The following is a 14,159-nucleotide window of genomic DNA, read 5'->3' as shown; positions in this document are numbered from 1 at the left end:
CTTTACCTACATTAAGCTGAAAAAAATTAGAAAAATATTAAATTAATTTAGATAAAATAAAATTTATGCATTTTATTAAAACAATATTGGTTGTTGCAGGAAATCTTGGTACAACTTGAATCACTGTTTTTAAAAACGGAATACAACTTGCATATATATAATGTATCATGTAATGTATCAATTAAACTCATAATAGATACCAGGACTAAATTTAGTATATACGTCAGACGCGCGTTTCGTCTACAAAAGACTCATCAGTGACGCTCGAATCCAAAAAAGTTAAAAAGGCCAAATAAAGTACGAAGTTGAAGAGCATTGAGGACCAAAATTCCTAATGTTTTGCGAATACAGCTAAGGTAATCTATGCCTGAGGTAATAAAGCCTTAGTATTTCGAAAAATTCCAAAAATTGTAAACAGTAATAAAACCATTAATCACTGAAAACATCTGTTACATATACATGTATACATGTATATATGTATATGAAGCCCAGGTGGTCGTGTGGTTTAGCGGGACGGCTACAGTGCAGGTGATTTGGTGTCACGATATCTCAGTAGCATGGGCTCGAATCCCGGCGAGGGAAGAACAAAAAATTTGCGAAAGCAAATTTACAGATCTTACATTGTTGGGTTGATGTTTAGACGAGTTGTATATACATAATGTACACAGCCATGTATCACCATTATTGCTGGCGATCCGATGGATAAACTTGTTGTAGAGTTGTCACTGACTCAGACGTATATATATATATACGAGTCTAAATTGAAAACTACGTTAAACCTATGATTGCGTTGGATAAAAACCGCAATTTTTATACGTGTGCATGTAAAACAAATTTCGTTGTAAAAGGATCTAAATACAGCACAAACAACATTTTCCAAAAGACGAAAAAAGTAAAAAAGTATATTTAAACAAAACGCATTTGACTAACAGGTCGAACAACTGATGTTCTTTAACCCTGCTGACTGCCATTGGCGATTGCCAAATAAAATTGATCACAAGATGTAACAAAATGGATCTTATTAATATAAATTTAATACTAAACTACTAAACAGAAAACAATTAACCTGTGGCCACTATGTTATGCCACAAACATAAAGTGTCAATATATATTTTTTTTTGTACACCAGATCCGGATTTCGACAATAAATGTCTCTTCAGTGATGTTAGGGATCGAAACGGTATTTGGAAGGCCATATAAAATGTATTCTCATTTTAAGATAGACTCTTGAATTTTAAGAGTCAATATAGGATGAACGGATCATATAAACCGAAGGGAAAATATGATACAATACATATATATACAACTCGTCTAAACATCAACCCAACAATGTTAGAACTGTAAAATTTGCTTTAACACTGCACTGTAGCCGTCCCGCTAGTCCACACGACCACCTGAGCTTCAATAATGAAGCTTTCGGTGGCCGTGTGTTACCTTTCCTCGTCAGTTTTAATCTAGCGGCGTACTACAGTACATGATATATAAGGCATGTAGATGTTATTGTTACAGATCAGCTCAATTATCTATAGTAAAGGATCCTACAAATTAATGTAAGATACAGTCACAGAAAATAATTATATTTATAAGTACGTCTGAGTCAGTGTATATCATGTTTGTTGTTCGTTTATTGATTTTTAAATAATTGAGGTGGTATGTTTTCTTGTTTGAACTGTTTTACGTGTGTCGTTTCGGGGGCCTTTAATAGCTTACTATGCTGTATTATATGGGTTTCGTAGAAGGCCGTACAGTGACTTATAGTTGTTTTGGTTTCTGGCGCTTATTCTGCATTTTCACATTGTATATTTTAAAAGAAACATGTAGTGAATGATTCTAAATGCCTCTGCAGTTCTGTGGATGCCATCGATTACTTTCTAGAATGCCAATTTTAATATGAATCTGATCTTAAACATATGAACAGGCTGTTGTCTGACCTTTTGGCATATTCTCTATATATATTTCCATTCTCAATTTTACATTGAAACATAAGAAAATACACATTCTTATTAAAACGCTATTGTTTGGAAAAGCTTTACATCATTATTTACAAAACTTACTCTAAAATGTTTGATCAAGTTCGTTGTTTAATTATTCAGTCAGTCGATATTAACATTCCAAGTCGGTAGTTTTGTCTATCATGTCTTTTACGTTTTATCTTTTCTGTCCCGTTTTCTTTTTAAAAAGTATTGCTGCAACGCAAATGTGTGCCACCTTCCTTTATTTTCTATAACTGAAGATATATTATGTATGTGTTTACTGTCAACATATGATGCGTATTACATGTATATGGGTAAGGAGACCTTATAAGTTGCAATAACTTGTGTCCAATCATACTGTCTAATTATTGCAATACAATATTAGTTCAATTTTTGAAAACAAAACACCGGCTAAATGAATACTTTTGTTGTACCCATATTTTGACAATTTTACCTATAATGTCTTTGTTTTTCACGCATCGATGTAATTTGATGCGATTGTCATACACGTGAGAGTTTTAGCGTTATAAAACCAGGTTCAATCCACCATTTTCTACATTTGGAAACACCTGTACCAAGTCAGGAATATCACAGTTGTTGTCCATTCGTTTAATGTGTTTTATCATTTGATTTTGCCATTTGATTAAAGGACTTTCCGTTTTGAATTTTCCTCAGAGTTCCGTATTCTTGTGATTTTACTTTTTGCAACCAATGTAAAGGCCACTCCCAGCGAAATGTATATTATTATTACCTCAAATCATCTTAACATATTAAATGGTAAAAAAAATAGTATATTTAAATTGGTCCAAACTTTGACCTCCATCAAGCAAAATAATAAACCGACAAATGATTACAAATTATTTAGAGGATTAAACGCACTGTTGTTTTCTTACTTTGCTTTTCAAGCTCCATAAACTTGACCAATCTGTTTGTCACTAAGAACCAACTCTTCTGAATACATCTAACAAAAGGGACAAGGACCAACAATGAAGAACAAATAGAAGTGGAAGTGAATATTTATAACTTGGTAAAAAAAACTAACGGCTTACCTCAAATGATGATCACTTATTAAAGCCTGGACAAGAGTTTAAAATTTATATTTGCCATTATCGATACTGGTTGTCATTTTTATATCAAATTTTTATATGTTTAAGTGAGTGGTTAGTTTGATATTAAGTATCAGTGTGTTTCTTTAAATTTTAAATCCTATTAAATCTAAATTCAAATTATTTCGCATGAATAACACTGAAACTAATACACCAATTGTAGGTGTTAAACTTTTAAAACCACCCTCTACAATATAAAGGTAACAAAAACCACTATTTACAATATATAATAGTTAACAATAACTTACCCACCGTCTTATTTGATAGGTATAACAGTAGACATTCATCTTCTATGTTTCAGTTGATACATTTGTGTCACCGGTATGATGATGCACATATCCTTAATTGGTGCTATGTTTTAAGTCATTATTTACCAAACATTGATGATTTCTGTGATTACAAATGGTATTTAAGAGATATAAATCATGTGTTCCTTTAAGTAGTTTGTCACTAATTCCTCATTTGTGTACTCTTGTGAAAATATATTTTGATGATGTCCGCTTAAATTTTTAAATGGATTCTGTCAGAATTTGTATTAAATTAACATCTATCAAAGAATTTAAATACTAACAGATTAATAGATATTTGAAAAAGGAAAATTCGTAACGTTAGATATTTATCAATTTTAAAAAAGAGTAGTGAGACAAACGTCAATGAAACAGAAACCAAACGATAAAAATACCCCATAAGCATCAATACGGCAACAGTTTTAAACACGAGCCTGCTAGGTATGTATTATTAGATAAAAGTTTATTTATAGAAAAATATAGAGTAATCCTATATAAATTATTTAGACCCGCGAACCCCCTTAATATGAAAAAAAAATGTTTTAGAAAAAATGCAGCATTTTGATAAACCCTTTTACCTGTCTTGTACATTTTTAATCAAGAATAAAAAATGAGACCCAAATTTTAGGTAGGGCCAATTTCCCCTGACATTTTTTCTCAGAAAGGACAATTTCAAAAAGTGCTGAAAGAATAGAATTTAGGATAAAAGCAAGAAATAAAAATATTATTTGGTCAATATCTCAATTTTTATATATTACGATATGTCTGGAAAATAGTTAAGTTAACCCCCCAAAAAGGATGAAAGTCAAATATACGGAATTTACCGTATTTTTAGGTTGGAAAAACAAGGAATCATCCGAGAAGGACACTTCAAACCAAAACAAAGTTATGTTTTTGTTGTTGTTGTTATTCATACAACTTTTTTCATCAAAAATGACATTGGTTTAGTGTGTCCTTAATACACAAAAAACTACTTTTTTAAATAAAAAGTGGAACTTCATTAAATTTTAGCTATATAAATGGTTAATACCATGTTTTCTTCAAGAGTCGCCGTGGCTTCATCAGTAGCGCTTTAAACTGAAAGTAATGGATTGTTTTTAAGATGTGGTTCAAATCTCACGGTAATTTTTCTCATTTTTTATGTTGAAATATTAAATTTTTAAGTTTCTATCCCATTTTTTTTCGGATGGTTGTTTAATTCAAAGAATCACACTCAACTAGTTGCTTGTACTTAACCAATTACACGAGAATTGATTGTCAAGCAATTAAGCCCAACATGTGTAATACACATAACGAAAAAAGGCCATAGCGGAAAAATTTCAAAACAACATTTTTTCGTAATCTTGAACAAGAACGTTTTATGATATATAACAATTGAAGACAGTAACTGTATCGCCAATCCACCAACTGTGTAGATACTAGTACTGACATCTTTACATTGTCACCACCGTCCCTTCACTAATACTAAGTCATCAGAAAATAAAACAACACCACAGAACCAATTACACTACCAATCGTGATTATAGGTAAAACATCAAGAACGTGTTGAATCTGTACCACAACAGAGTGTCCATTTGGTACAATTCAATGCAGAAAAGACCAGATTAATGTGTTTATTACACAAGCCGTTCTAGTACAACTGGTGTAAGCTGTTGTCCGGTTCATATAGACGGTAAACCTTAAAAACTGGAACAGTGTATAGATATAGATACATCCAGATCGAGGAAAACAACATCCCATTTAAATGAGTCCGATATTTATGGCTTCTTGGCATTAAAACAGAGACCGATCTTGAATCATATTAGCTGATTTATATCAGATAATTAGATTATTGAATGTGTTTTGTATTTATATTTAACCCCCTTTGTATGCGCCAATTATGGGCATTCAGTTTTTCTATGCGTCCTTTGGTTCGTTCGTTTGTTCGTCCCTCCGTCCGTCCGTTCCTTCTTTCGTCCGTCTGTCTCGTTTCGGCTTAGAGTGTTTGGTCAAGGTAGTTTTTGATGAAGTTGAAGGCCAACCAAATTTAAACATTATCCCTATGATATGATCTTTCTGATGTTAAAGTCATATGAAACGAGTGAGTGATGAAAAATAATGTTTATCCAATTCTTGAACCAATGCATGTATATACCATAAACTAAGTCCTCTGTGCACGAATTTCTCATTTTTTACGCATACATATTGTTTAATCGTCAATTTTTTTTTTCTCTCTGTCTGTTATGATTTAACAAATATGGCTACTCATTAAATGCCGTGTTTTGAAGCCGAAATTTACCGATTGTCACCTTATAGTAAACAAATAACAAAAACCATGGTTATTGAGCACGTGTTTAACATGAACAATCAGATAATGACAGATCCATGCGTATTGCGACCACCGGATTTTTACGAGGAGGGTTACGCTCAGGTCACTATGCATACGGAAAATATGTTGGCGAATTGCTTCCTGGAAGGAAGCAATTAAAAATAAGTAAACTTCTTCTAAATGTGAACAAATTAAAGAATTTTCCTCAGAAAAAAAGTATATGTACATAAGTTGTATAATGAAAACTATCCATTTAGTTATAAAAAAAACATATGCATTTTTTTTTTTTAATTTGAGGTTTCTTATGACTTTAATGCAAAATTACAGATGTAACTTAAATTTTACGGTTCACAGAACATAAAAAATGATAGTGCGAGTGGATAATCGGTGTACTATGTACACATTCTTGTTAATATTTTGTTAGTTTTAAGTAAAACAAAGTTATTAAACACATGTACGCTACAAAATATCTATCAACATTAACATGCTATTTTAATACAAAACTAATTTTGAACATTTATTAGTTGATATTTCATATGTTAATGCTCCTCAGGGGCGTTAACACACATTAAATATTGGTTTTGATAAACAAAAAAACAAACAATAGTCTTGGCTTTGATTATTGTAGGAATACCTGTTCTATGCATGAAAATAGATGATGTGACGTCTTGTCATGTACTATAATCAAAATATATCGGGCTATTTAAAAACATGATTTACCTAGCTAATCGAATAGCATTATGTATCTGAATTCAAAACTTAAAGAATCTAAGTAAGTAACATGTTCAATTGAAAACAAATTGTTGCAGAAATAAATCAATGACACTCATAACTCCACTTTTAGAACATTCATAAATTACGTATCACCTCCCTTCTCCATATCGTCTTTTCATAAATTCAAATTAGTTTTTTCAGTTAATATACAAAACGTTCAAAAAGACTTCCACTCAATAAAAAAAACGACCTGTATATGCAAATGTTCAATAAGTATGTATGTGCTACATCATTTAATACTGTAAATAGAAGGATAGCTTATTGGAGAATTTAATTCAAGTAATATATCCTTAACATATCAAAAGAAAAAACCCAGCACAGTTCACAGATCCATACATGTAGCTGTGTGATTAAATTATGACAATATGATGTCTTATTTGTGAAATTCAAAGAAAATTGATACTACGCCTTTTAAGAAACAAAGGAATAACCGTTTCACAGATGATATCGGATATATTACTTATGTCGTTACTACAATCCCCTTCCCGTTTCACGAATGGGACATACTGAATTAGACTATTTACCGGATTTGTAATAACATAGGTAACACGACGGGTGGCACGTATGGAGCATTAAGTTTCTATGTAGTGTGTTGTGTACTATTATTTGTCCGTTTGATTTTTTTTAGCCGTGGCGTTGTCAGTTTATTTTCGACCAATGAGTTTGACTGTCCCTTTGGTATCTTTCGCCCCTCCTTCTGAATCTTATGTAAAAATTGTATTGTATATGTCAAAGAACAGTGTATAGATCTAAATAAAGAAATCATTAATGGACGGAAAATGATTGCAAAAACTGCTTTCAAGTTGTATTATGTGTCCAATTTCAATATAATGAGATCAAAGGGGTCAAAGGTACTATTTTTTTAAAAAGGCAAATAAGATCAGAACTTTCCGAACTCATTTTTATACACGAGAATGAAGTATAACATCCTTTTATCCAACAATACTTGGAACCAATGGTATAGATTCAATCACACTCTCAGGATACCTGGAATGAAAACATTGTAAAATCATATCAAATGAGTTTATTGTAATTTTAATGTTAACAAAATTCTTAGACCAATGATTGTATATATGCTAAACTAAGTCCTGTATGCAAGTTATTTTTAATTCTCATGTTATAATAATTATTATACTAATGCTTGTATATATGCTAAACTAAGTCCTGTATGCAAGTGATATTTAGATTTATTTCGAATCTATAATGAATTATCGATAAATAATAAATGTATTCAGTGAGTGTAAATCGCAAGCTAATTAACTTTCGAGTAATACGTTATCAAAATTAGCAAAAGGTGCACGTAACAAATAAGAGACATAATATTTTAATTCGCATTCCCATTTGTTTATTCGCAGTTGCTTTTTGATTTGTTGTTTTAAATTTGTTCTTAAGAATCAGTTATTACTATTTGTAAAATGCAGCCGCTCAAGGGGATTAAACATATCTGTATGACTTTTTAAACTTAAAAGGACAAAACAGCTATTGTCATATATCTAATTTTTATTTTCGAAAGTCTCATATATATTTATAATTAATTTTGCTGGAATTTGTTTAAGGGTCATCACAAACATGTATATGTATTTTGAATAAGTGCAAAAGTTGACTATGCATAGGATATATATTTCACAAAACATGTTAAACCCCGCAACATGTTTGTGCCTTTCCCAAGTCAGAAGCCTCTTGCCTTTCTTATTCTTTTATTTTTTTTTTAAATTTTAGCTCATTTCTGTTAAGAATTATCGTGTGACGTACATTTTCACTGAACTAGTACAAAAATTTATTTAGGGGCAAACTCAGGATCGTCTCCGGGTGCTTCATTTTCTCGCTCCGTTGAAGACCCATTGATGGCTGCTGTCTGCTCTTCTATCGGGTTGTTGTCTCTTTGACATACCAAATTTTCTTTCTCAATTTTATGAGATATTTACATACATATTTATCGATCATTCTTAGTGACTTATAAAGTTAGCTAATCTGCAAGGCACTCTCTCATTTTGTCACGATATATCATGTACTGTGTTAAAACCTAGATATAACAGACTAGTTAAGACATCATTTGATGAAAGAATGCCATATTTAAACATTTAAAAGATTATTTAACTCAGTAGTCCAGGTGGTGTACACATTGTAGGCGGAGATGTCACAATATCGCATAAGCATGAGATGATATCCAGCTAAATGAAAGAAACATCAGAAGTAAACTTTATTGACAATTCTAAAAACTGAACAAAATAGTAAGTCACATGTTTTAAGACATTCCAGTGTAACTCGTTACCTATGAATCATCTAAAGTTAGCAAATTATCCCAAGCATATGTTTGTGATTACTCTAAAAGAAATTCAAATTCCAGCAGAGATTGATTATCAATATACCTCAGCGTGTCTAATTTTATTTCATGTACTTCCTACGTCTATTTTTTAAACGTTTTATTTTTCAATTGCATTTTGAAATATAAATTTTCTGCTTACTTTCTCTCGCATATGAAGTTATGTGATTCCGAACATCTCCTATCGGCCCATAACCAATGATACTTATCTGCCATTACTAAACAATTCTCGTGTTCATGATAACTGTTTGGTTCACCAGGTCCCCATGCAATGTAACTAAAATTTCGGTTAGAAAACGCCCATTTCCATATTCCTTCAGTTACATCATCACGACCTCCGATCCAATAATCCACGTCTGAAACGATAACATTTTAATTGTCATATACAAAGAAATAGAATACTATCGAAATAAGCTTTTAAAATTAAATAGAAATAATAGTTATATCTAAAAGTGATGGTTATGATGAGTATCTAACTCCAGGGTTTCTAAATGCTATAGGGACATGACAAAGCATTATCTCAACAATTATGAACCTACCTGATAGAAAAATTGTGCATTTTTGTCAATAGATTTTTACTACGGTCCTGAACTTGAAGTACTACATAAACATACGTTTATACTAAAACGTAAAATACAAAATTAGTAAATTTTGTTAAGTTCTCATTGTCAACCTCTAGATGTAAGTCAAGATATAAGACAAACATACAGGTATCATCGATATCGTTTATTTGAATAAGGACTTTCCGTTTTGAATTTTCATCGGAGTTCAGTATCTTTGTGATTTGACTTTTTAAAGTTTATATGGATAAAAGCAATCAACATAATCACCAAATTATTGAGTAAACGAACAACATGTATTTATTCAAAAGGGAAGTTAAATAGTAATGCCAGCTTTTTTTCGTTTTTCGTGAAAAGCTTCTGTGTGTAGTCTGCATTGTCAGAATAAAGGTATTTACCAGCAATCTTATGACACAATCCCTAAACAAGTCGGATTATAGAAAAATATAAAGCTACCGTCACATAGCAAAACATATAAAATAGAGATACCACATCTACTTATTTTTATGTAACATTTTAACATCTCCAATGTGAATCTCGTGATGGAAAATATCATATAAGATAGAATGTTTATTATTGGGAACGCCAGACGCGCATTTCGTTTAAAAAACTCATCAGTTTCGATAAGTTTTTTGTAAACAAACAGAACGAGTTTAAAAGAGGCCAATACAGATGATAACGATACTGACTCAGAAACCGATAACAAGAATAACGAAGAGTTTTAACAACCTGAAATTGAGAAAGTACAGAAAATATCAAAAACTAATTCGAAAAGAACTTAGCTGTATAGAACAGTAGTTTAACCGATGTTCAACATATGCCAAATACATATCTCCTTCATTGTTAAAATATATTAGTGTAACGTGTGTCTTTCGATTTGGGAATAACAACAGACGTATAAACTTGCAATAATATGGCCACAGTTATCATCCATACTGACATGGATTTAAGGCTGACGGTTTTTATATTTACTGTGTTATGAGAGAAAAAAACCACACAATGCATAGTACATTTACCATCATTATGACGACTAACTTGACAACCGTCATTGTGACTTGAAACGAAACATTCGATATGGCGATTTATATTTGTAGCCAGGTCAAACTATGGTTACTATATCTGAGGTGCCTTGCTACCAAAACAAATGTATCGTAAGAGCACGTAAGACGTACCTGCTCCAATCAAAAGTGTTGAATTTACCAAATAGTTGTACTGTTCCTGGGATTCTATCTCTACAAGTCTTGCATCATGTGCACGACAGCTACTCTGGAATTTAAATTAATTTAGAAAACATTTATAGAAATTACAAAATTAAATGCTTTAAACTATCGTTTCTTCTATGCAAATGTTTATGTAAAATTCATAAAACAATTTCTGTTAAGTGGTCGAAACGTTTTAACATTATTCGGTGTCAGTTTATACATATTTTCCATTTTATAAGAAAAAAATTATACCTGATATCAAATGATTCAACTAAAAAAGATGGTTCTCTTTCCTAATTTGTAATTTTACTTGCTTTGCTGGTGATATTACTTTAATACCTTTACCGTGTTCTTATGGTGTTACTTTCGATTCTTAGGGTGTGTACACTAAATATTCCAAACAATTCAAGTGCATGTACATGTATGATGTACTTAGGAATTAAGATATATATATATTGGAGCATACAGTCTGGTTCATGAAAGGCAGATACGAATTTCTGTCCAATCTATTGCTTATAAGAATGCAGAGCATAAACAGCAAAGGCTAATATAAAAAGTATACTCAACTTTTATAAATCTAGTGATATTTCGAAGTTTGGTGACTATTTAGATGAAAATAAGGAATATCAAATGACCAATAAATAAAAATCGTCAGTCAAATGTTACTTTTTTGGAAAAATATCTTCTAAAAATTACATGGTCTTATTAAAATGTTCTGATTAAATAATTAATTTTGTATTTCACAACGTTCTTCAAAGAGATTGGAATAATATTCCTCTAAACACAAAGTATCAAAATGTAAGGATATATTATAATGTCAAAAAAATGAATATGTATTAACTGTATCATAGATAAAAAAACATATTTTGAATGATTGTCCAAGAGATGAAAACAATAATTTACGAAAAACAATTACAGTCAAATGAATTTTACAAACTACATGTCTTAGATATTTTTAAAGTAGTACCTCCGCAAGTAACCAATCATATGCATCATTACTGAACATGTAACATGATCGATAAAAGTGGTGCCAGCCAATGGGACAATCACTTCCAAACGTCTCTGAAATAACAAAACAAGTATACATTTGAAGTTTCATTGCTGTCTAGCGCCTTAATTTTCTTCAGAAATTTTTATAATACAATTATAAACTCATAAAATAATCAAAACTTTGAAAGTTTAAATTTTCAATCTTGCTGCCACACTTACCAAATATATGCAAAGTAATAGTTATAACAATCACACGTAGATATCTGTTCATTGTAAATTGTTATAAAAGTAGTCGTTAGTATGAAGTCTTATCTATTGTCCTTACATTGACTTGGAGTTTAAAGTATTATCATTAATAATTCATATTCCTTGTACTGTCCGGATGGTCAGTTAAAAGATATACACAATTACCCCCCCCCCCCCAACAACAACAAACAAACAAAAAACATAAAATCCCCTAACCGCACTCTCCTCTACAACAACAACAAACAAACAAAAACATAAAATCCCCAACCGCACTCTCCACTACATCAAACCCTCGTATTTTGAATACACTATTGGAAAATTTTACAATTGCTCCTTATCGCAATGACATACACATAGGATATGTGTAACATTTATCTGTTTGTGATCTCAATCCTCCCTCTTTTTAATCTGAGTCGGTGTTCTACTAAAAGGTGAAGAAAGGTACATAAAATAAAAATCGGTACGAAATGTTTCTTCTCCGTATTTAGTAAGACTAAGTGGGTTCTTTGTTTTACTTTGTCAACAAATAAGACTGAGTTTCAATCAAATACAAAACGACGTGTGCCTTTAGTGCTTTAGGATCTAATTGCTATTCTGGAGTATCCAAGATCTGGCAGGAAAAACATATGACTTGATTGCCTGATGACAGTGTGTATTGGCATACAAGAAGATTTAATCATCTAAAGATTGTATTCGTGTATAAAAAGTAATGTTGTCTATTTTAGATTTAGGCATGACGTCGATATTTTGAATTCAAATAAGGTGATATAACAGCCACCTTGTCTTAATCTAAAAAAAAATAAAATGTATCAAAGGGTTAAGTCTAAAATTTCCATTGGCATAATATGTTCTTAGATTAAAAAGTACATGTTTTCGTACTATCAAACATTCAGGAACAATTGCGCTCTAATAGGCAATTCCAGGTATGTTGTTTTTTTTCAGCACAAGTCAGAAAATGAAATGACTTCCACTTTATTTGAACATAAGACAAACAAGAAATTGCAGAATTTATCAACGAGAACGATGGAGCTATGAACTAGTGATGTTATTCCTTCTGTACAAACATTATAATCTTGGTTTCTATAATGAATGTTTACAATTACAAGGTCCATGTCATTTTTCCCGTAGAGTATCACAAGATGCAGAAATACATATCTTCAACTCGAAATGCAGCTTTAGAAACGAAGGACCTGCATACACCAGGTCCGTATGTAAAAATACACTATCAATCAGGAGATATGGTATGAATGTAATCTCGTTTTACAAGTCACAATTTATAAAGAGTTGATAATCATAAGTCAAAGTACGGCCTTCAACACGGAGCTTTGGTTTACACCGAGCAGCATGCTATAAAGGACCCCAAACAAGAATAGTGTAAAAAACATTGAAACAGGAAAATAAACAGTCAAATCTATATAAAACAAACACCAAAAACAAGAACCACGTACGAACCATAACAAGAGGGGCGAAAGACATTCAAACCCATAGATCTAAAATAAACTGACAACGCCATGGTTAAAAAACAAAACTGACAAATAGTAGTACACAACCACTTAACAATAGGCTCAAGACTGCTTAAATACTTTAAGGTTACTATTTTTAACTTTTTGAATGACAACATATTGGTCACGTTTGGATGTGGTGTTGAAAAAAAAAAATCGGCATTCTCGTGGAAAACAAATGTGTTCCTTTCTTGCCAAGTTGAACTTGTTATTTTATTCATTTGTGGCTGATTGCATACAGGATTTTCTTGGGAAGAAGGAAAAGAAGTAAACATAATCTTTTAACTTCACATTCAGCTACAAAGATGATGTTCTTTCACTATAGATTATTTATAGTTGTGTGACAATGTTTAACACGGATCTATTCCCACGAATCTGCGATAAAGGATACAACAGAAACAGTTGAGTCTGTCTCACATCTAGAAATTGATAATGCTTTTAAATTTAATACAACATTAGATTATTTCAGCTTCTTTATTAAAAATCTTTCATTTAATTATTTCCATATACCTCTCAGTAGATACGATTTTCCAGGCCTTCTTTTTCCTATAATCCTTTCATTGCTAGAGGGTTCCTATGATGGCCGGTTAAGGCCATTTCGCGTTTTCGACTTTCATATTCTATAGGGCGAAAAGGCGAAGTCGAAAACGCGTAAAACGCGAAATATTTTTCTCTCCTATTTTGCGTTTTCGCGTTTTCGACTTCGAGATTTTGCGTTTTCGCTTTTTCGCCTTTTCGAGTTTTCGCGACTTCTCGTTTTCACCTTTCGCCTTTTCACGTTTTCTTCATTTTGACTTTTTTCGCCTTTTTCGCGTTATATATATTAATATATTATCACATTTTTAATATAATTGGAGACAAGACTTCTAGGTATAAGTCATTCAATGA

The 14,159-nt window shown here is 31.6% G+C and overlaps 1 protein-coding gene across 1 annotated transcript; it reads right to left on the bottom strand.

Moving 5' to 3' along the window:
- Positions 1 to 7,335: 7,335 nt before the first annotated feature.
- LOC139510677 (perlucin-like) lies at positions 7,336 to 11,825 on the bottom strand. The gene is made up of 5 exons (XM_071297222.1): positions 11,743 to 11,825; positions 11,501 to 11,595; positions 10,504 to 10,597; positions 8,914 to 9,127; positions 7,336 to 7,435 (listed from the first exon to the last, which is right to left on the bottom strand). Exons 1-5 carry the CDS (start codon positions 11,792 to 11,794, stop codon positions 7,381 to 7,383), a joined length of 510 nt encoding a protein of 169 aa, XP_071153323.1. The 5' UTR covers positions 11,795 to 11,825; the 3' UTR covers positions 7,336 to 7,380.
- Positions 11,826 to 14,159: the final 2,334 nt, after the last annotated feature.

Source organism: Mytilus edulis, chromosome 2 (genome assembly GCF_963676685.1).
Source record: "Mytilus edulis chromosome 2, xbMytEdul2.2, whole genome shotgun sequence".
In the NCBI taxonomy this organism is placed as follows: Eukaryota; Metazoa; Mollusca; class Bivalvia; order Mytilida; family Mytilidae; genus Mytilus; species Mytilus edulis.
Note: the sequence above shows the minus strand (reverse complement) of the source record. Positions and strands in the feature narration are given on the sequence as shown.

Bases quoted from the DNA above. Each gene is read 5' to 3' on its own strand.
- LOC139510677 (XM_071297222.1), bottom strand. From the start codon at position 11,794: ATGAACAGATATCTACGTGTGATTGTTATAACTATTACTTTGCATATA. The intron at 11,596-11,742 runs GTAAGTGTGGCA...TTGTTATTTCAG, and splicing joins TATTACTTTGCATATATTTG to AGACGTTTGGAAGTGATTGT. The intron at 10,598-11,500 runs GTACTACTTTAA...TTTAAATTCCAG, and splicing joins ATGATTGGTTACTTGCGGAG to AGTAGCTGTCGTGCACATGA.